At 41.4% G+C, this 23,547-nt stretch overlaps 1 protein-coding gene and 1 non-coding gene across 2 annotated transcripts in view; one reads left to right on the top strand and one right to left on the bottom strand.

Moving 5' to 3' along the window:
- The window catches only part of ST7L (suppression of tumorigenicity 7 like), an 86,506-nt gene that overhangs the window by 4,322 nt on the left and 58,637 nt on the right, over window positions 1–23,547 (bottom strand). Inside the window, exons 11-13 of the mRNA XM_049765712.1 lie at window positions 20,826–20,928; window positions 6,085–6,235; window positions 2,671–2,763 (exon numbers count right to left, since the gene is read on the bottom strand). Of these exons, the coding sequence (XP_049621669.1) occupies window positions 2,671–2,763; window positions 6,085–6,235; window positions 20,826–20,928 (347 nt within the window). The remainder of the gene's footprint in view (window positions 1–2,670; window positions 2,764–6,084; window positions 6,236–20,825; window positions 20,929–23,547) is intronic.
- LOC125997647 (U6 spliceosomal RNA) lies at window positions 17,361–17,467 on the top strand. The gene has a single exon (XR_007491687.1). It is a non-coding gene; the product is annotated as a U6 spliceosomal RNA (small nuclear RNA).

The raw sequence follows: 23,547 nt of genomic DNA, 5'->3' as shown, positions 1-23,547 counted from the left end.
CAAATAGATTAAAGACTTTTTTTTTTTTGGGGGGGGGTGTCACACCGGCAGCGCTCAGGAGTTACTCCTGGCTCTATGCTGAGAAATCGCTCCTGGCAGGCTCGGGGGACCAAATGGGATGCTGGGATTTGAACCACTGTCCTTCTGAATGACAGGCCATCGCCTTACCTTCATGCTATCTCTCTGGACCCAATGCCCTTTTATATCTCACTTTATAACTTCTTTTCATGATTTCATTCATGCCCAGAATCCAAATCAGTTTGATGATGGGTAGAGAGAAAGATGTTAGGATCCCTGGATATATTTTTATATAATGTGACAATCAACTAGGCCACAATTAACTGATGAGATGAACATCTATATAAATCTGATTCCTGCTCTTAAACATTTTATAAAGTAGGATTGAGAATTGTATCCTTTGTCTGAACAGATGTCATGCAAACTAAGAGCTGTATAGAGATATTAATTTAGCTACGAGTCTTAAAAGATTTGCTGGGGCAGGAGAGAGAGCATGGAGGCAAGGCGTCTGCCTTGCATGCAGGTTGATGGTTCAAATCCCAGCATCCCATATGGTCCCCCGAGCCTGCCAGGGGCGATTTCTGAGCGTAGAGCCAGGAGTAACCCCTGAGCGCTACCGGGTGTGACCCAAAAACAAACAAACAAAAATACCAGGTGGTCATGGAGTATAATGCTTTTTAGATGTTTTAGTTTGTTAGACTATGTCTATGTCTATATTCAAGAGAAATATTGTTCTGTAAATTTTTTATCATGTTTTTAATCTCATTTTGGTATCATGGTAATATTAGTCTCACAGAATGAGTAAAATGTTTCCTGGAGCCCCTTTATTTTCTGAAAATTTAATATTTCTTCTTTAAATATTCAAAATAAAAAAATTATAATGGGAAAAATGTATAATAGGGCCAGAATGATAGTATAGAGTAGCATACCTGCCTTGCATATAGCCAACCCAGGTTCAATGCCTGGCACTGCATCTAGGGTCCCCCACTACTCCACCACCTCACCTTACCCTTGCCAAACACAGCCAGGAATGATCTCTAAATGCTCAAACTCCCTCCCAACATGTTTCTAAGACGACTTCTCTTGGGGCAGGAGTGTTAGTATAGCACGCAGGGCACCTGCAAAACCAGGTTCAGTCTCCAGCAACCCGTATGGTCCCCAAAGCAATCAGGAGTTCTCCCAAGTGCAGAGCCAGGACTAAGTCCTGAGCATTGCAGGGTATTGCTCAAAAATCAACCAAAAGATGGCTACTCTTACTATTGTTGGTTTGGTTGTAGTGGTGGTACAAAGAATCAAATCCACATATAATCAAAACAACTCAAGCACTATGCCACATCTTTTTTTTTTTTTATTTTTCTTATTTTTGGTTTTTGGGTCACACCCGGCGGTGCTCAGGGGTTACTCCTGGCTGTCTGCTCAGAAATAGCTCCTGGCAGGCACGGGGGACCATATGGGACACCGGGATTCAAACCAACCACCTTTGGTCCTGGATCGGCTGCTTGCAAGGCAAACGCCGCTGTGCTATCTCTCCGGGCCCAGCCACATCTTTTTTTTTAATTTAATTTAATTCTTTTTGGTTTTTGGGCCACACCCGGGGGTGCTCAGGGGTTACTCCTGGCTGTCTACTCAGAAATAGCTCCTGGCAGGCATGGGGGACCATATGGGACACCGGGATTCGAACCAACCACCTTTAGTCCTGGATCGGCTGCTTGCAAGGCAAACGCCACTGTGCTATCTCTCCGGGCCCACTATGCCACATCTTTCTTATCACTTTAATTTCTCTTTCAATCTATTTCTCCTTTCTCTTTCTCTTCCCTTGCTCCATTCTCTTCCCTTTCTTCCCTTTTCTTTTCTACCTGCTTTTTTTCTTCCTTTACTCTTTCTTTTTTTTGTTGTTTTTCTTTTTGATTTTTGGGTCACACTAGGCAGTACTCAGGAGTTACTCCTGGCTCTATGCTCAGAAATCGCTCCTGGCAGGCTCAGGGGACCATATGGGATGTCGGTATTCGAACCATGGACCTTCTGCATGCAAGGCAAACGGCTTACCTCCATGCTATCTCTCTGGCCCCATACTCTTTCTACTTTCCTTCATTCCTATTTTCTCTCATTTCTCTCCCCTTTTTTTTCTCTCTTTTCTTTCATTACTTTTTTCCCTCCCTGTCTTCTGTACTTCCTTCTCCTCTTTCTCCTCCTTCTTTCATGCCAGGAATACAGATTTCATGTATATAAGACATGAATACAGACATGAATACATGACAGGAATACAGATTTCATAAATATAAGACAAGAGCTTTATTTAGGAGACACACCTCTGACTTTCTTATTATTTAACATTCTGTGTCATCTGCAAAAGACTTTAGTAAAATATTTATTTATGTATTTATTATGGTGCCCATATTAACCCCAGACCTATGTGTGCAAGGCACATGCTCAACCAGTAAATTATATCCCTGCCTTCAAAAGAAATTTATAAATAAATTATGCATAAACATCTTAGAGATAGCTGAAATAGTATTCTTCTCTATATTCCCCAATAAATTAAAATAGTATATACATTGCATCTTACATTTCAAACAAAGGCATTTAAATAGAGTACTATAAAAAAACAACTTCACATCTAGTATAGTTACAAATCTTAGAATATTTACTTACTAGGTAAGAGCTCTCTATCAGCAGTCTCAGTGCAACTGGGATAAGGGTAAAAGAGATGGCCTTTCTCTAAGGGGTATGGAATCATTCTGAAAGCTGAGGGGAAAAAAACACATATGTTGACACTGAAATCAATTATCATGTCCATTCTATACTATTGATTAAAAAAAACATTCTGTAGATATATTGTGGCTAAGAGATGGGGGTACCACCAGCAACTCAGTGCAAGGCTCTGAAAAAATGAGGCTGCTCAGACTCATGTATCCAGGGATACATGGGCTGCCCCAGAAATGCTGGGGCCTAAAGGCCACAAGCAGTGGATGTTCGGGGGCTTCCAGAGAGACCCAGCAACGTTAAGGGGGCATGTGATACAGGTCATCAAAGAGAAGATACTGGAGGTCAGTATCTGCCAGCCCCAGATCAATATTTTCAAAATGTTCGCACCGCTTTTTATTTGTTTTGTTTTATTTTATTGAGACATTTTAAGTGAAAGAAACAAAATAAATAAAATAATGAATAAAGGGAAATAAAGAATAGAGAATAGCAAGTCATCTGGCTGCAATAAAATTAGAGGAAGTGGATGTTGTTAATATTGTCTGGATTCTCCTTACCTCAATTTCCTTATTAAAAGTAAGGGGGAGCCAGAGAGATAGTACAGAGGTTAAGATTCTTGCCTTGCATGGGGATGTGGCAGACGTCAGTTTATTACCTAGCACTCATATGGTCCCTACGCACCACTAGAAGTAAGCACAGAACACAACCAGGTATGCCTGCACTCCTAAAAAAAATGGGGGTAGGGAGAAGAAAGACAATGAAATTAACTCTTCAAAATTTAAAATTCTGGGGGCCTGAGAGTTAGCATGGAGGTAGGGCATTTGCCTTGCATGCAGAAGGACAGTGGTTTGAACCCCGACATCCCATATGGTCCTCTGTGTCTGCCAGGAGCGATTTCTGAGTGTAGAGCCAAGAGTAACTAACCCCTGATGCTGCCATGTGTGACCCAAAAACAAAAAACAAAAAAATTTTTAATTCCTTTTTTTTTTTGGGGGGGGGGGAGTTTGGGTCACACCCGGCAATGCTCAGGGGTTATTCCTGGCTCAATGCTCAGAAATCACACCTGGCATGCTCGGGGGACCATATGGGATGCTGGGATTCGAACCAGTGACCTTCCACATGCAAGGCAAACGCCTTACCGCTGTGCTCTCTCTCCACTAATTCTTAGTGGAATTTTAATAAAATTGGAACATTGTGTAACTGTTTTTTGGGGGGAAAACAGATGATCATTTGGGACCTCCCCAGGCAATACTTAGGGTTTTACTCCTGCACTGTATATACTTAGTAGTCACTTGTAGTGTTTGAGAGACCATATGCAGTGTCAGGGTTTTGTTTTTGTTTTTTTTTTGGTTTTTGGACCACACCCAGCGGTGCTCAGGGGTTACTCCTGGCTGTCTGCTCAGAAATAGCTCCTGGCAGGCATGGGGGACCATAAGGGACACCGGGATTCAAACCAACCATCTTTGGTCCTGGTTCGGCTGCCTGCAAGGCAAACACCACTGTGCTATCTCTCCGGGCCCAGTGTCAGGGATTTTTAACATGGTTAATTGAATGCAAGGTTAGTGCTTTATCTCCAATACTATTTCTCTATTGTCAGTATATGTAAAATTTTGTTTGTTTGTTTGTTTTAGTTTTGGTTTTTGGGCCATATCCATCAGCGCTCAGGTGTTATTCCTGGTTCTGTGCCAAGAAATCACTCTTGATAGGCTCGGGGGATAATATGGGGTGCCGGGAATCGAACCCTGGTCCTTCCTGGGTCAGCCGTGTACAAGGCAAATGCCCTACCGCAGTACTATCTCACTGGGCTCATGTGTAACTTTTATAATTTAATATGAATTTTCCAAAAGTTCCAGTGGGCAGGGAAGATGGCTCAAAGAGTTAGTTCCAGGTTTGATCCCTGGCACTGCATGGTTCCACAGGCATTGCCAGGTTTCAGCTACCCTCCACTCCAATTCTCAGGGACTCCTAAATTCATATGTAAGATACCACCCAAAGTTTTCCATAAGCAGAAATAAACTGACATAAGGAATCACCAAAGTATAGCTCTTTATTGTTTTGGGGTCACCCAGCAGTGCTCAGAGCCTACTCCTGGTTATGTTCTCAGGGATCACTCCTGGAGAGATTGGGGACCATATAGGGTGCCAGGATTAAACCCAAGTCTGTCATGTGCAAGGCTAATGCACTAACCATTATACTGTTGTTCAGGTCCCAGATTCTTTGGCCAGACCTGGCCACTACATGGTTTTGGGTTTTTTTTGTTTGTTTGTTTTTGGGTCACACCTGGCAGTGCTCAGGGGTTCCTCCTGGCTCTATGCTCAGAAATCGCTCCTGGCAGGCTCGGGGGACCATATGGGATGCTGGGATTCGAACCATCGACCTTCTGCATGCAAGGCAAATGCCTTACCTCCATGCTATCTCTCCGTCCCCATTTTTCAAAAAGTATACTTGCTACTGAACCTTTTCTTCTTTCCTTTCTCTTCCATCTCTTTAGTTTTTCCTACAATTTTCTTTTCTTTTTTTTGAGGGGGGGCCACACCCGGTTACGCTCAGGGGTTACTCCTGGCTATGCGCTCAGAAGTCGCTTCTGGCTTGGGGGACCATATGGGATGCCGGGGGATCGAACCACAGTCCATCCTAGGCTAGCGCTGGCAAGGCAGAAACTAGCGCCACCGCGGCGGCCCCAATTTTCTATTTTTTTAAATCATGTTACTTCTGGTCTTCCTAAAACATATGTATTATCATCAGCTATGTTAACTATGTGATGCATTTTATTTAGATAAATAAAATCTCAATAGACTCTATTTCATAACATCCCAGGTTGCTTTCATCTCATAAAAATAGGGTCGTCGTGAGAGAGACTGATCACAAAGACAATTATCAGAAAAAGTTAATGCCTGATCTAGATGATCATTACCTCTTCTCCTTTGTTGAAGCAGTAACAGGGGCTTGCACATACCTGGCTATATTGCTGGGGCACCGAATCACCAAACATCAGTGTTTGCAGGATCACACTCCGCTTGTGGGGCAGGATAGGAGACCTAACACACTACAAGGCAGGTGCTAGAGCGTGAAGCTATCCTGGGGTTCCTCACAGACTTCTTGAAGAAGGAAGATTCATTGATCTAATCAACTAGCTGAGTACTTGGCTAAACTGTGATAGGGTTTTATTTTGTACTAAGTGCTTGTCTAATATGTTTCCAAAATGCAGATTTTTATTTTATCACAGTAAGTCATTTATGGCCAAAGAGATGGAGTAAAGGCTCCTGCCATGCACAGGGCCGACCTGTTGGATCCCTGACATTGCATATGGTCCCCCAAGCATTGCCAGAGGTATTAGTATTAGATCTTTAAAAGAATACTTACTGCCTTCCCATGTACACTGTAACAGATTAAGAGCACCTTCTATTCTTTTCCAGTGCTGAAGATGAAAGAAGGCATAGGCAATTGCTTCACTATCACCCCGTTTCATAATGTGTTCTGGAGGCAAAATTAGACTTTTCATCTCAAGTAAATACTGCAAAAATAACATACACAGACATACCACAAAAAAAAAAAAATTAAACTGTTAGATTCAAATGCTCTGAGAAACACAGATGAAGTATTTTATATTCAATTTGACTTTAAGAAGAAACAGCATGATAGTTGAAATCACACATTCTAAAGATGACATGTATAAAATGATTACATATACAAATGACAAGTGTCAGACTATTTCTATAGGTAAAAATAAGATAACAAAGAAGGCTTATGTGTGACCTTGTTTGCTACAGAATGAAAACAAGCTGAGAAAAAAATATGAGAGTAAAAAAAAATTTTTTTTTTTTTTTGGTTTTTGGGCCACACCCGTTTGACGCTCAGGGGTTACTCCTGGCTATGTGTCAGAAATCGCCCCTGGCTTGGGGGGACCATATGGGACGCCGGGGGATCGAACCGCGGTCCGTTCCTTGGTAGCGCTTACAAGGCAGACACCTTATCTCTAGCGCCACCTTCCCGGCCCCTAAAAAATATTTTTTCAACAAAAGAAATGAAATGTGGGGCAAGGGTTGAGGCTATTGGTTCAATCATGGATACTACAAATCCAAAATTTTAAGCATTAAAATTATAAAACAAAAAAAAATTATAAAACATAGGGCCGGAGAGATAGCACAGCAGTAGAGTGTTTGCCTTGCATGCAGCTGACCCAGAAAGGAAGGGGTTCGATTCTTGACATCCTATATGGTTCCCCAGGCTGCCAGGGGTGATTTCTGAGTGCAGAGTAGCATACAGAGGCACTCAGGATTATTTTTGGCTCTGTGCTCAAAAATTACTCCTGGCAGGCTTAGGGGACCGTAGGAGATGCCAGGGATTTAACCCAGGTCTATTGCATGTAAGGTAAACACCCTACCCACTGTACTATCACTCTAGCCCAGAAAATAGATTTCTTTTTGTTTGTTTGTTTTTTGGGTTTTTGGGTCACACCCAGCAGCGCTTAGGGGTTACTCCTGGCTCTATGCTCTGAAATTGCTGCTGGTAAGCTCAGGGGACCATATGGGATGCGTGATTCAAACCACCGACCTTCTGCAGGCAAGGCAAACAAACACCTTAACTCCATTCTATCTCTCCGGCCCCAGTTTCTTAAAAAATAATTGGACTGTGGGGAGTATTTTACTATAAATATTAACCATGTGTCTAGGAATATGGATAGTTGCTAATTTCTTCTAACCTATTATTTTACTAGTTACAACTTAATAGAGCTATAATTAACACACTTTAAATCTTCATCATTTAAAGCATACAATTCAATGGATTTTGGTATTCCTACATATATGTGAAGGTACCCCCATAATTTTAGAACATGCTGATTACCTCAAGAGGAAACCATGGCACTCTTTAGTTAGATCCCACTTCCTGATCCAAGTCTAAATAACCACTAATCTACTATTTCCATAAATTTTTCTTTCTGAACATTTTATGTACATGTATATAGAATCCCATAATATATGTTCTATTTGGGGGGAAAGGTCAATTTATGTTCCAAAGGCCTGGCCCTTGCCTCCCCGGGGGTTCTCAGCTAACAGAGCTCACAGCTCACTGCAAGGATCCAACGATGCAGTGCAATGCTTGGGCTCTGTGGTGCTAGGCAGTACCAGGGCATGTCAGTAACTGGTACCGGGCAAGGGACTCTCCAGGGCCACACTGGCAATGCCCAGAGATTCTCAAGGTTGTATCCAGTGATGCTAAGGGACCATCCAGGGGGGCGGGGATTGAACTTTTCTTCACATGAAAGACACAAATGAGCTTTAACCTTTATATACCATCTTTCCAGCCCCATATGTATGTTTCTTTGCAACCGTTTCTTTCATTTAATATAATGTTTCCAAGATATATCCAATTTATAATTATAAAGTCATTTATTTTATTTTTATGGTTTTTGGGTCACACCTGGCAGTGCTCAGGGGTATTCCTGGCTCCAGGTTCAGAAATTGCTCCTGGCAGGCATGGGGGACCATATGGGGCGCCAGGATTCGAACCGATAACCTCCTGCATGAAAGGCAAACGCCTTACCTCCATGCTATCTCTTCAGCCCATTTTTGTTTTTTTGGGGGTCACTCCTGGCTCTACAATCAGTAATCGCTCCTGCAGGCTTGGGGGACAATATGGGATGCTGGGATTCAAACCACTGTCTTTCTGCATGCAAGACAAACGTCCTGCCTCCACGCTATCTCTCCAGCTCCTCAAGACAGGTTTTCTACATTCCTCACCAGGAGTGATTTTTTTTTTTTTTTGGGTTTTGGGTTTTGGGTCACACCTGGCAGCGCTCAGGAGTTCCTCCTGGCTCTACACTCAAAAATCGCTCCTGGCAGGCTGGAGGGGGGGAGGGGATTATATGGGATGCCGGTTTTCGAACCACCATCCTTCTGCATGCAAAGCAAACGCCTTACCTCCATGCTATCTCTCTGGCCCTATATAAAGTCATTTCTTTCTGTGACTGATTAATATTTCATTTGTGAATATTCCGTATTTGTTATCTATTCTTTTGGTAGCAGTTGTTTGCTTTTTTTTTAACATTTTAGTTACTATGAATAGTGTTGCAATAAATAATTATGCTTGAGGTTTATTTTGGGCAAAATCTTTTTTTTTCTCTTTTGGATATATAACTAGGAATGGAATGGCTTGATCATATGATAGTTCTATGGTTAGGTTTTTGTTTTTTTTTGGTTTTTCGGCCACACCCGTTTGATGCTCAGGGGTTACTCCTGGCTAAACGCTCAGAAATTGCCGGGGGATCAAACCACAGTCCTTCCTTGGCTAGCGCTTGCCAGGCAGACACCTTACCTCTAGTGCCGCCTCGCCGGCCCCGTTAGGATGCCTTAATTATGATTTAGGGGCTGAAAAAAATGAATCTTGATTTTGATTCAACGTATAGAGATGGGTAGAATGTAGATGAGCAAATGCGAGGGATAGAGATGTAGAGAAGAAATAGAGGACAATAGTCAAAGTGTAGAACCAACTTGAATATGGTACTGAAATAAAGAGTATGTGAGTTAAATCTTATTTAAGGAATCATGGAGCCGGAACGGTGGTGCAAGTGGTGAGGTGTTTGCTCTGCGTGCACTAGCCTAGGACCGACAGCAGTTCAATCCCCGGCATCCCATATGGTCCTCTAAGCCAGGAGCGATTTCTGAGCGCACAGGTAGGAGTAACCCCTGAGCATCACCAGGTGTGGCCCGAAAACAAAAAAAAAAGACTTGTTTAAGGAAGCAGTGAGTACTGGAGACAATTCTTGCACTAATCTTAATCTATAATAAAAGTAGTATAACTAATTGTATTAATCAAATTACATGAAGATACAAAATTAACCATTGGTACACCATCTTGAAAGATGTTACTTTAAAACTAACCTTTAATAATCACATTTTCTCAGCTAAATACTTGCTTCTAATAGTTGAGGAGAGTCTATTTCTGCTACTAGAATTCAGTTTCTAAATAACCTGATACAAAAGTATAATTTATAAGATCAAAATTCTGTTATAAAAAAGAGGTATCTCGGGGCCTGCGAGGTGGCGCTAGAGGTAAGGAATCTGCCTTGCAAGCACTAGCCAAGGAAAGATCACAACCACAGTTCGATCCCCGGCGTCCCATATGGTCTCCCCCAAGCCTGGGGCAATTTCTGAGCGCTTAGCCAGGAGTAACCCCTAAGCATCAAATGGTGTGGCCGAAAAACCAAAAAAAAAAAAAAAAAAAAAAAAAGAGGTATCTCAAAAATACATCATCACCTTTCAAATTCTAAGTTCTTTTGTTATACAAACTAATGATAAGCAACATAAATTGAAGAGTTGAGTTGGTAAAACTGCTCCAGGCAAGAAGAATCTTAAAAGCAAAAGTGGGAGCATCTTAAAACTGTATGTTTTTGGTTATTAACCAATACATAGGAACTCATCCAAATGATTTTTCTTTTTGTGTGTGTGAAATGTGCTTTTCTAAAACTGGCTGAGCTGACTGCCCATCTTTAGACATTCTTATACCAAACAGAAAATTTGAAATGCAAAAAGGAAAAGAATAATAATAATCTCACTCTTGATGCCTGGCTCTCTTCTCAAAGTGTAAGAATGTGGTCTGCTCATCAATTCATTTTATCAGATGTCACAAACTATGAGGTGATTTTCTAATCCAGTTTGGGGATTTAACATTTTCTATTCAGTTTCTTAAAAGAATGCAGCAGAGGTTGTGTCCTGGTCAAGCAAAGCCCATTTTGATGCCTGGCTGGGTTTTCTCCCCTTAGTGCCTGGGACTTATATTCAGAGGGTAATATTCTTTCTAATCCTCTCTAATCCATGCCCATTTAAAAAAAAAAAAACACAGTAAGAGATCACTCGCACCAGGCGGTTGTGGGAAAATGGACTCAAATAGCTGACCTCTAACATGACTCCTTGGGTGCTCTTTGCAAGTGCACTGAGAGCTTCTTCAATAGGAAGCAAAGAAGAAAATGCAATAATCACAGTGAAATCTCTATCATAAAGAGTATCTCATTTTCTGAAGAAACTAATATTTAAATCAAATCCCTACTGTTAAAATTCTGCTTGATTTTCGTGTTTTAGAACCCTGAAGCTTTAAACTAAAATCTAAGTTGGTAGTCTCTTAGAAAATGGTAAGTGAAGATATCAGTAAAATATAGTATAAAAAGATCAAATTGGGGCCCGGAAAGATAGCACAGTGGTGTTTGCCTTGCAAGCAGCCGATCTAGGACCAAAGGTGGTTGGTTCAAATCCCGGTGTCCCATATGGTCCCCCGTGCCTGCCAGGAGCTATTTCTGAGCAGACAGCCAGGAGTAACCCCTGAGCACCGCCGGGTGTGACCCAAAAACAAAAACAAAAAAACAAAAAACAAAAAAGATCAAATTGATGTCATAAAAAGCCTTTTGAATACCAATAACATATTTAATCATGAAGAAAAACATTTTTGTCATAGCTTAACTTTTATTGACATGTTATACCTACTAGCAGTGTCATTTATAATTTGACTTTAGAGTATAAACAGGGGCCAAAGCAATAGCACAGCAGTAGGACATCTGCCTTGCAAACAGTCGACCCAGGACTAACCAGGTTCAATCTCCGGCATCCCAAATGGTCCCCCAGGCCTGCCAGGAGCAATTTCTGAGCGTAGATCCAGGAGTAACCCCTGAGCGATGCCAGGTGTAACCCAAAACTCAAAAACAGGAAGAAAAAATAAGATATAGATATAAAAGGTTCCACAACTACATTTGGTGGAAATAAAAAATGGCCAGACTTGAATACCAAAGCCAAAGTCAACAACAACAGTATCGATACCCAATCTATAACACGCTGTACAAGGGGAAACAGTTGCACTAGCATTACGAAGATGTGGGATACATGCTGGGGATAGAGGTGGGGGAGGACAACATTGGTGGTGGGAATGCCCCTCATTCATTGTCACTATGTGCCTTAAATACTACTGTGAAAGATTTGTAATTCACTTTTTTTTGTTTTGTTTTGTTTTGTTTTTGGGTCACACCCAGTGGTGCTCAGAGCTTACTCCTGGCTGTCTGCTCAGAAATAGCTCCTGGCAGGCACAGGGGACCATATGGGACACTGGGATTCGAACCAACCACCTTTGGTTCTGGATAGGCTGCTTGCAAGGCAAACGCCCCTGTGCTATCTCTCCAGGCCCCTGTAATTCACTTTGATCAAAATAAAAATTTTTTTAAAAATTTACTTCCACAACTAAATACATATATATGTGTATGTATGTATATATGTATATATATGTATGTATTTAGTTGTAGAACTTTTATATATATATCAAGAGATAAAGAAGAAAGTCAGAATAAAATAGAGGTACAGATTTAGAAATTATCAATAAATAGTAAGGTATAGTTAAAGACAAAAGTCAAGACTATTACCTAATATATGCTGTGAAACACTTCACATTATCTCTGAACCACCCTATTGTTATAAATGGAATAAATAAAAAATTGTTTGAGACATCTTAACTAGCATATAACTACAGACAATTATACCCAAATAACTGCTCAGATTCCTTGTTCATAACTAAAAATGTTAAACATTTAATATATTTTGTAAGCTATAGTTTAAAAAAAAACATGATATATGGTCTGATGGTTTCTTTCATGAGTCTAAAATTAGACCTATGTTACTCTCAAATTCATTTAACTTTGGATTACTTTGATCTTTATCATTTATCTTTAAATTACTTTGTTTCTATTACTTTGTAAATCTTACAACAGCTTTTGACCAAAAGCAATATAATTCTGACCTGAAGTAATGATAATGCTTTATAATCTTCCTCTTAAAGGCAGAGGTTAAAGCAAAAGCTCTCAGAAGGCAGCTGAAATTAGGCACTTTGCTCTTGATCAGTCATGCACACCAAGAGCCAATTTATCTCTGCAATTAGTTTTCTCAGTGCACATTCTATGAGACTGAACAGGCAGGTTGAATGCGGAGTCCACATGGGGAGTGTATTAGCAGAATGGCTAAAGACAGTTCCCAAGTACAGAGTAAACAGAAACGTTCTATGAATAAACTAAAGAAAACATAATGCGGGCCCGGAGAGATAGCACAGCGGTGTTTGCCTTGCAAGCAGCCAATCCAGGACCAAAGGTGGTTGGTTCGAATCCCGGTGTCCCATATGGTCCCCCGTGCCTGCCAGGAGCTATTTCTGAGCAGACAGCCAGGAGTAACCCCTGAGCATCACCGGGTGTGGCCCAAAAACCAAAAAAAAAAAAAAAAAAAAAAAGAAAACATAATGCTATCTAAGAGCTTGGGGATCGAACGGAAAGGAGAGATCTTACATTATAAGGAGATGGCATCTGTCACAGAAAAATTCCTCATATAATTCTACAGAATAATACCTCAAGAGATCAGCATTTTGTAAGGATTCTTTCTTAGCCACGATCCAGAAAAATGGAAAGGAAAAGGCCTGCCTGAGTTCTCGTTTTGAGAAGTTTTGAAAAGTTCCCTTTTCTCCCTTTACTCCTGCGATGCCAATCAGATGCTCAACTGATCATCATCTCACTCTTGGGTATTTTGCTAAAATATTAGTAGTTAAAATCTTCTTTGGTAGCAGGGAACTTAAAACAATATATAAGTTCCAGTTTCTAATCAACAAAAATAGATGTTTACCTTGTTTTGTTTTGTTTTTTTTGGGGGGCCACACCTGGTGACACTCAGGGGTTACTCCTGGCTATGTGCTCAGAAATTGCTCCTGGCTTGGGGAACGCCAGGGGATCAAACCAAGGTCCATCCTAGGTCAGCCACGTGCAAGGTAAACCCCTACCACTGCACCATCGCTCTGGCCCCAGATGTCTACCTTCTATGCATCCATTTTGTTTGTTTTTGTGTTTTGGTGGTGCTCATGCGTTATTCCAGGATCTGTGCTCAGAAATTACTATTGGCAGACTCGAGGAATTGGGATGCCAGGATCGAACCCAGGTAGGCCATGTGCAAGGCAAATGCCCTACCTGCTGTGCTACTGCTGCTCCAGCCCCAACCACTGATTTATTTTTTAAATTCTTCTTGTACTTAAAAAAGTCTCTCAGTGCAATCTGCAGTACAATAGTATGGAGAGACTTTTTTAAGTACAAGAAGAATTTAAAAAATAAATCAGTGGTTTTACTATAAAGCAAAATAGAGTAATGCTTTAGTTTGGGCACACACACAACACTGATTAGGGCTTATTCCTGATTTTTCACTAAGGGATCACTCTTGGTGGGCTCAAGAAGCCATATAGGGTGCTGGAGATTGAACCTAGGTCAGCCATGTCAAAAGCAAGTGCCCTACCTGATGTACCATTGCCCCAGCACAATAATTTTTTAAATTACAGATAACATAGTCTTAAATTTGTGTTTGCTGCAGAAATTAAACCATTTTTGTTAGTTTGGGTGGTTTTTTTTTTTTTACTGTTTCATTTTAATTTGATTTCTTATTTATTTATTTATTTATTTATTTATTGATCAAAGTGGGTTACAAATCTTTCACAGTAATATTTTAGATACATAGTGATATTGAATCAGGGGCGTTCCCACCACCAATATTGTCCTCTCTCCACCCCTGTTCACAGCATATACCCCATATCCCCCTCTTTTACCCCCCAGACTGCTTGTATAGGTGGTCCGCTCTGTGTCTAGTATGTTGTAAATTGGGTGTCAATTCTCTTCTACTTAGGAACAACTTCCTTTTTCATAGAACCTTGGAACATGAATCACTTTGTTTTTTGTTTTGTTTTGTGGTTTTTGGGTCACAACCGGCAATGCTCAGAGGTTTTTCCTGGCTCCGTGCTCAGAAATTGCTCCTGGCAGGCACGGGGGACCATATGGGACGCCGGGATTTGAACCGATGACCTTCTGCATGAAAGGTAAACGCCTTACCTCCATGCTCTCTCTCCAGCCCCGATTCACTTTGTTTTATCTCATATTTCTGTCTTTCTACAAACTGAGGAAAGAAAAAAAAAAGTGGATGGGGTCCAGGGGCCAAGTGGTCTCAGGTGCACTGGGTGGAAAAAAAATGATCAGAACTAAATACCCAAAGCCAAAGTTAACGACAATAGAATCAAACTATAGAACCCAAACTATAACAAGCTAAACACAGAATGGACCTGTTACACTGATAGGCCCAGGGGTTAAGGGTGGAGGTATTTGTATGGGATTCGTGCTTATATCTCTGGAGGAGGGAGGTCAACTCTGATGGTGGGAATGGCCCAAATTCACTGCCTGAAATACAACTATAAAGGATTTGTAATTCACAATGGTCTCAACAATTTTTTTTTTTAATTTAGAGATTGCAGCAGCACTGAATTGCATCAGTATTTTTGTTTAAAATCATTTGTCAGGACCGGAGAGATAGCGTGGAGGTAAGGTGTTTGTCTTACTTGCAGAAGGTTGGTGGTTCGAATCCTGGCATCCCATATGGTCCCCTGTGCCTGCCAGGGGCGACTTCTTTTTTTTTTTTTTTTTTTTTTTTGGTTTTTGGGCCACACCCAGTAACGCTCAGGGGTTACTCCTGGCTATGTGCTCAGAAGTTGCTCCTGGCTTGGGGGACCATATGGGACGCCGGGGATCGAACTGCGGTCCGTCCAAGGCTAGCGCAGGCAAGGCAGGCACCTTACCTTTAGCGCCACCGCCCGGCCCCCAGGGGCGACTTCTGAGCATAGAGCCAGGAGTAACCCCAGAGCGCTGCTGGGTGTGACCCAAAAACCAAATAAAATAAAATAAAATCATTTGTCAATAAGGATACAAAGCTACCCACAGAATGTGAGAAACTATATACCCAATACCCTTTAGATAAGGAGTTAATATCTAAGATATACAATGCACTGGTAGAGTTGAGCAAAATTAAAAAAAAAAAAAAAAAAACAAAAAGAAACTAACTCCATCCAGAAATAATGCTTTACCATGGTGTCCTTGGCGGTTTGGTTATTTTCTACGTGTTGTGCTGGTGTCCATTAATTAGGGCATTAAGTGCAGGGAAGCGAGCTCCTCTGCTTTTGTGTCCCTAGGCAGGAGAAGCCTCTGTTCTCTTAGCGGAGGAGTGGCATCACCTCTCAGGTCAAATCTGTCCTTTGAGGGAGAGGGCACTCATCCCTCTGTTTCTCAGAGCTTCTACCAACCTCAGCTGAAGCTGGGGTTCCTGCTGCTTTTGTCTACTGCATAGTCTATCGTCATCTGTTGTTCACTTATTTTAAGGATTTTGTTCTACCTTATGTTCTTTTATTTTAATGCTCTCTTCTGATCCATTCTGTTGAATGGATGTGTTATGCAGCTCATTTTTCAGCTTACTGATTCTGTCCCACAGCTGTTACCCTGCTGGTGAGTAACAATGAGTTTTTCATTTCACTGACCAAGTTTTTCAGTTCTATCAATTCTGTTTGAAGTTTTCTCATTTCTACTCTCATATCCTCTTGCATTATGTTGGATGTCCATTCCATGGTTGTAGTTGTTCTTTTTTTTTTGGTTTTGGGTCGCACATGGCTGTACTCAGGCTTTACTTCTGGCTCTACACTCAGAAATCACTCCTGGCAGGCTCAGGGGACCATATGGTATGCCAGGATTCAAACTACCGTCCTTTTGCATGCAAGGCAAACACCCTACCTGCATGCTATCTCTCTGGCCCCAGTTGTTTTTTTTTTTTTTTGGTTTTTTTTTTTTGGTTTTTGGGCCACACCCGGTAACGCTCAGGGGTTACTCCTGGCTATGTGCTCAGAAGTTGCTCCTGGCTTGGGGGACCATATGGGACGCTGGGGGATCGAACCGCGGTCCGTCCAAGGCTAGCGCAGGCAAGGCAGGCACCTCACCTTTAGCGCCACCACCCGGCCCCAGGAATTACCAGTTGTTGTTTTTTAAGATCTTTAAACATCCTCAACTTTTCCTTTCTAAGTCCTTATCAGAGAGTATATATATAATATATATGGGTCTTCAGAACTACCATCTTCATTCACTAAGTATGGAGGGATTCTGTATTTTTTCCTCACTGTGACCTTTGCAGTGTGCATGGCCTAAAAATAAAGTGGAGCAGCTGTGCTCTTCTTATGGAGCACTGATCCTGCCTCTTCCAGCTACCATTTACCTCAGTAATTTTCTTTTTTTTTTTTTTTTTTTGGTTCTTGGGTCACACCCAGCAGGGGTTACACTGTGCTCAGAAGTTACCCCTGTCAGGCTTGGGGAACCATATGGGATGCCAGGATTAGAACCACCATCCGTCTGCATGCAAGGCAAATGCCCTACCACTGTGCTATCTCTCTGGCCCCTAACTCAGTAATTTTCTTAACTCTACAACTTTTACTTTTTTAGTTTCTGGGACTATTTATTGTTGTTTTTATTCTTTTCATTTTAGGGACATACTTACACACCCAAAAGTACTCATAATTTATTCCTGGCTCTATGCTCAGGTATCACTCCCGGTAGCATTCAAGGGACCATATGTGGAAATGGGGCTGTTCTGGATTAGCTGCATCCAAAGCAATTTCCTTAACTCTGCACTGTTATCTCTCCAGCACTGAAACTAACTTTTAGAGATTAATTTCTTTAATGCTTACTTGTTTTCCAATTTCCCCTAACATAATATAAGAATCAATAGTAATAATTGCATTTTATAGTAAAGGCATCTATTCTTAAATATTCTATAATTGTGCTCACTTCGGCAGCACATATACTAAAATTGGAACGATACAGAGAAGATTAGCATGGCCCCTGCACAAAGATGATATGCAAATTCATGAAGCGTTCCATATTTTTTATTGTTAACAATTTGAACAAAAAGTTCCAACTATTAAAAAAAATATTCTATAATTACTGACATGAGGCATTGTTTTTAGACCTAAAAATTTATCTTGATAATAACATATAAAGATTGACCACTGATCTCTAAGTGTGCAAGGCATGTCACATAAAGAGAAACAAGGGGGTCAATTATGCAATAGAACTGTGGGTAGGATGCTTGCCTTGCACAAGGGCAACCTGAGCTCATTCCTGACATTCCATATGGTCCCTCAAGCACTTCTATGAGTAATTCCTAAGTGCAGAGCCAAGAGTAACCATTGTGTATCTCTGGGTATGGGTATTCACCATCCCACCAAAAAAAAAAAAAAGGGCAAATGAGATTGTATAGTTTCATCTGGGAGTACACAATATCAACTCAGCAGATTTTCTGTGAATGTCCACATGTTTCCTATAATTCATCATTTTAATCTATCTTATCTTTGTCTATGCACTCCTAGTTTAAAATCTAGATAACTGCATACATAACTTAAAAAAAATCTTTTTTGGGCCCGGAGAGATAGCACAGCGGCGTTGGCCTTGCAAGCAGCCGATCCAGGACCAAAGATGGTTAGTTGGAATCCAGGTGTCCCATATGGTCCCCTGTGCCTGCCAGGAGCTTTTTTTTTTTTTTTTTTTTTTGGGGGGGGGGCACACCCAGCGGTACTCAGGGGTTACTCCTGGCTGTCTGCTCAGAAATAGCAGCCAGGAGTAACCCCTGAGCACCGCAGGGTGTGGCTCAAAAAAAAAAAAAGTTAAAAAAAATCTTTTTTTTTTTTTTATAATTTTTTTATTTTGAATTATGAGAACAAAAGATGCAAAGAAAGAGGATAAGGTAAAGTTACAGTGGAAGGACAATCACCCATAACATAATTATCAGAAGAAGTCCCCTTGCTGACATCTTAACTTTGAACTTTCACCAAAGAAAGTTAAGATAAATAAAACAGAATCCATGTGCAATTACTTTTAAGGGGCCGGAGAGATAGCATGAGGTAAGCCGTTTTGCCTTGCATGCAGAAGCTCAGTGGTTCGAATCCCGGCATCCCATATGGTCCCCTGTGCCTGCCAGGGGCAATTTCTAAGCATAGAGCCAGGAGTAACCCCTGAGCGCTACCTGGTGTGACCCAAAAACCAAAAAAGAAAAAAAATCTTTTTTAAAATAAATGGAGTTAGGGCCCGGAGAGATAGCACAGCGGCGTTTGCCTTGCGGGCGGCCCATCCAGGACCAAAGGTGGTTGGTTCGAATCCCGGTGTCCCATATGGTCCCCCGTGCCTGCCAGGAGCTATTTCTGAGCAGACAGCCAGGAGTAACCCCTGAGCACCGCCGGGTGTGGCCCAAAAACCAAAAAAAAAAATAAAAATAAAAAATAAAATAAATAAATGGAGTTACCATAATATATACACAACGTTTTCATGACTAGGTTTCAGTCATACAATATACAGAACTCTTTACCTGTGCACATTTTTCCCCCCACAATGTCCCCAGTTTGCCTCCTATCCTATCCCCTGCTATCTCTTCTGGGCTCAGAGAGGGATAATAAACCCTCCAGTTGGCCTGAGCAGTAAAGCCACCTTTGTAAGTAAAATGGGGGAGATGTGGGCCCGGAGAGATAGCACAGCGGCGTTTGCCTTGCAAGCAGCCGATCCAGGACCAAAGGTGGTTGGTTCGAATCCCCGTGTCCCATATGGTCCCCCGTGCCTGCCAGGAGCTATTTCTGAGCAGACAGCCAGGAGTAACCCCTGAGCACCGCCGGGTGTGGCCCAAAAACCAAAAAAAAAAAAAAAAAAAAAGGGGGGGGGGAGATGTAGCATTAACACACAAAGCACCCTGTTTTCCCCTAAACACACAGAGATCACATCCTACTTTCCCCCAAGCTAATTGACTAAATAAAGCAAACTATATGTATCCCACTCTCATGTAAAATAAAGCGAGTAATCTCCCTGAAGTTGTTCCCAGATGGTTTAAATTTGTATGCTCTTGTCCTCTGCTGTCCTGCCCCACGCAAGGCTGCCTGGTCACAAACTCATCCAGAATCCGCCATCAGCAGCTTCATCTACACCAGCCTACCTCCGTAGCAGACACTTTTCCTCCCCCAACCTCCCCTCTCTGTTTTTGTCTCTCTGTCTCTTTCTCAAACTCTCTCTTTTCCTTTTAGACAGTGCAGTTTGCAATATTGTTACTGAGGGTTATCATGCTTATCACTTTATCTCCTTTTAGCATCCAGTTCTTGTCCAGAATAACTTCAACTTTTTCTTTGGGGGGGGGGGGTTGGTTTTTGGGCCACACCCAGCAGCGCTCAGGGGTTACTCCTGGCTATCTGCTCAGAAATAGCTGGGGGGGGGGGCGCCAGAGATAGCACAGTGGCATTTGCCCTGCAGGCAGCCGATCCAGGACCAAAGGTGGTTGGTTCGAATCCCGGTGTCCCATATGGTCCCCCGTGCCTGCCAGGAGCTATTTCTGAGCAGACAGCCAGGAGTAACCCCTGAGTACCACCAGGTGTGACCCAAAAACAAAAACAAAAAAACAAAAAAAAAAAGAAATAGCTCCTGGCAGGCACGGGGGACCATATGGGACGCCAAGATTTGAACCAACCAACCACCTTAGGTCCTGGGTCGGCTGCTTGCAAGGAAAATGCTGCTGTGCTATCTCTGCGGCCCCAATTTCAACTTTCATTGTCATGGTGGTTCCTTGGAAGACAGTTCAAAGAGCTAGTACTCGAGCTTCACATGTAGAACCACATGGTCACTCAAGAACTCTAGTAGTAACCTTATTGGCAAGTTGTTGGAGTAGTCCCTGAGCATTACTGGATGTGGACCAATACCATTCACCCTCAAAAATAAAAATAAAATTTTAGGGGCCTGAGTGGTGGCACAAGCAGTAGGGCATTTGCCTTGCATACACTAACCTAAGACGGACTGCAGTTCGTTCCCCTGGCATCCCAGCCAGGAGCGATTTCTGAGCACATAGCCAAGAGTAACCCCTGAGTGTCACTGGTTGTGGCCCAAAAACCAAAAAACATAAATAAAATAAAATAATAAAAGTTTACAGTAATAGGAAAATTTGTTTATCAGATATAAAATAGTACCAAATAAGTTATCTTCTAAGCAATAAAATCTAAAATAAACTAAACCAAAACCAATGTGAGCTTAGTAAGAACTAACAGCAATCATGAAGTTTATAGTGCATACAGTGCATTTCCATCTTTTTAATTTTTCCCTTTAAGGTAAATAATAAGCATCAAAATAGAATATAATATGTAAAGTAATTCTGATCTAAATATTTGGAGACCTAATTTTTATCTCTAAAATAAGTATTTTTCATCATAAAATTTCTTACTTTTGGAACATGAGGATTAAACTCCACAGCTCTATGAATGGCCTGCACAGCATTAATTTCTGCTGTGCTCAATCCTCTTCTAGAAGCTGTTTCTGGAGAGAATCTATAAGAAAGCAAAAAATATGGAGAAATAAATATGCATCATACATTTATGTAGTTATATTAGAATATGCCTTGCATGAGGCAGACCCGGGAAGGACCTGGTTCAATTCCCAGCACCCATATGGTCCCCCAAGCTTGCCAAGGGTGATTTCTGAGTGAGGAAGGAGTAACTCCTGAGCACTGCTGGGTGTGGCCCAACAACCAATCAATCAATCAATCAATAAAGTTTAAAAAACAAATATGACCTCCTGAGCCAGAGGTGTCTGGTAATGTTAATGTTCAAAGACAAAGTCAAGGGGCCGAAGCGGTGGTTTTAGAGGTAAGGTAAGCAAACACTAGCCTAGGACTGACCGCAGTTCGATCCCCTAGCATCCATATGGTCCCCCCAAGCCAGGAGCAATTTCTGAGCATATAGCCAGGAGTTACCCCTGAACGTCAATGGTGTGGACAAAACAAAAACAAAACAAAACAAAAGCAAAGTCAAATAAAATCATTACATTACATTTAGTAAAGAAAACCTTCGGGGCCGGAGAGATAGCTTGAAGGTAAGGCGTTTGCCTTTCATGCAGGAGGTCATCGGTTCAAATCCCGGAGCCCCATATGGTCCACCGTGCCTGCCAGGAGCAATTTCTGAGCCTGGAGCCAGGAATAACCCCTGAGCACTGCCGGGTGTGACCCAAAAACCACAAAAAAAAAAAAAAAAAAGAAAACCTTCACTTACCACAAAGAGTGGTGAATGCAGTTAGAGAAATAACTATAATAACACCTATCATGACAATGGTGAAAGAGAAATAGAATGCCTGTCTTGAATACAGGCAAGGGGTAGGGGAGGAGGGAGTTGGGGACATTGGGGGTGGGAAAGTTACACTGGTAAAGGGGGTGTTCTTTTTTTTTTTTTTTGGGGGGGTGTTCTTTTTTATAAATGAAAACTAGCTGCAAACATGTTTGTAATTATGGTGCCTAAAGATGATAGATAGATAGATAGATAGATAGATAGATAGATAGATAGATAGATAGATAGATAGATAGATAGATAGATCGATGATAGATAGATAGATAGATCGATAGATGATCGATGATAGATAGATAGATAGATAGATAGATAGATAGATAGATAGATAGATAGATAGATAGATAGATAGATAGATAGATAGATAGATAGATAGATAGATGATAAAGCCTTCAGGCAAGCCCACTGAAGGCACATTTTGGAAGAAATGATAATAAAATAATGCCACACAGGTTATCCAGAGAATCTCGTGAACTAAAAGTAGATAGATAGACAGACAGACAGACAGACAGACAGACAGATAGATAGATAAAAAGATAGATAGATAGATAGATAGATAGATAGATAGATAGATAGATAGATAGATAGATAGATAGATAGATATATAGATAGATAGATAGATACAGACAGATAGATGGTAGGTAGGTAGGTAGGTTAGGGTGGGTAGGTGGGTAGGTGGGTAGGTAGGTAGGTAGGTAGGTAGGTAGGTAGGTAGGTAGGTAGGTAGGTAGGTGATAATAAAATAATGCCACACAGGCTATCCAGAGAATCTCGTGAACTAAAAGTACATTCTTATAAAACTCTCATAAGAGGAAGTTGAATATGAATGTTTTATTCCAAACATATCAAAACATAGTTAATTTAAAAGAAAATGGTTACCATCTTAGAACAGGTAATATGAAACCTATTTTTTTTACTACATACATCATTATTAGCATCACAGTTACTATGTAATACATAGTCTTTCCCTTCTTTCGATATTTATTATGTATAATCTTTACACAATAATCTCTGGCATTACTATTCTAATTGAATATATGCGTTTCATTTTATAGATCCAAACTGATGAGTTTGTCCAAATTCCTATAGCTGGTATTCAGATTTAATTGGCTTTAAAAATCTTGTTCTTCCCATGACATATAATAAAAAGATTCAGAGTTCTAAAGGTACAGGGTAATTTAAAAGAATAGGAAGAAAAAGGGGCATTGTTGAAAGTGAGTAAAGGAAAAATATAATATTTACTTTAGCATTCTTCCTAAATATTTTTTTTTGTTTTTGTTTTCCGGGCCACACCCGTTTGATGCTCAGGGGTTACTCCTGGCTAAGCGCTCAGAAATTGCCCCTGGCTTGGGGGGACCATATGGGATGCCGGGGGATTGAACTGCGGTCCTTCCTTGGCTAGCACTTGCAGCAGACACCTTACCTCTAGCGCCACCTCATCGGCCCCCCGAAAGCAATTTCTTTTTTTTTCTTTTTTTTTTGGTTTTAGGGCCACACCTGGTGGTGCTCAGGGGTTACTCCTGGCTGTCTGCTCAGAAATAGCTCCTGGCAGGCATGGGGACCACATGGGACACCAGGATTCGAACCAACCACCTTTGGTCCTGGATCGGCTGCTTGCAAGGCAAACACCGCTGTGCTATCTCGCCGGGCCTGAAAGCAATTTCTTTTTTTTTTTTTTTTTTTTTTTGGTTTTTGGGTCACACCCGGCAGTGCTCAGGGGTTATTCCTGGCTCCAGGCTCAGAAATTGCTCCTGGCAAGCACGGGGGACCATATGGGGTGCCGGGATTTGAACCAATGACCTCCTGCATGAAAGGCAAACGCCTTACCTC

The sequence above is a fragment of the Suncus etruscus genome, chromosome 19, assembly GCF_024139225.1.
Source record: "Suncus etruscus isolate mSunEtr1 chromosome 19, mSunEtr1.pri.cur, whole genome shotgun sequence".
Classification (NCBI taxonomy): Eukaryota; Metazoa; Chordata; class Mammalia; order Eulipotyphla; family Soricidae; genus Suncus; species Suncus etruscus.
The sequence above is the reverse complement of the archived record's forward strand: the minus strand, read 5'-3'. Positions and strand labels throughout refer to the sequence as shown.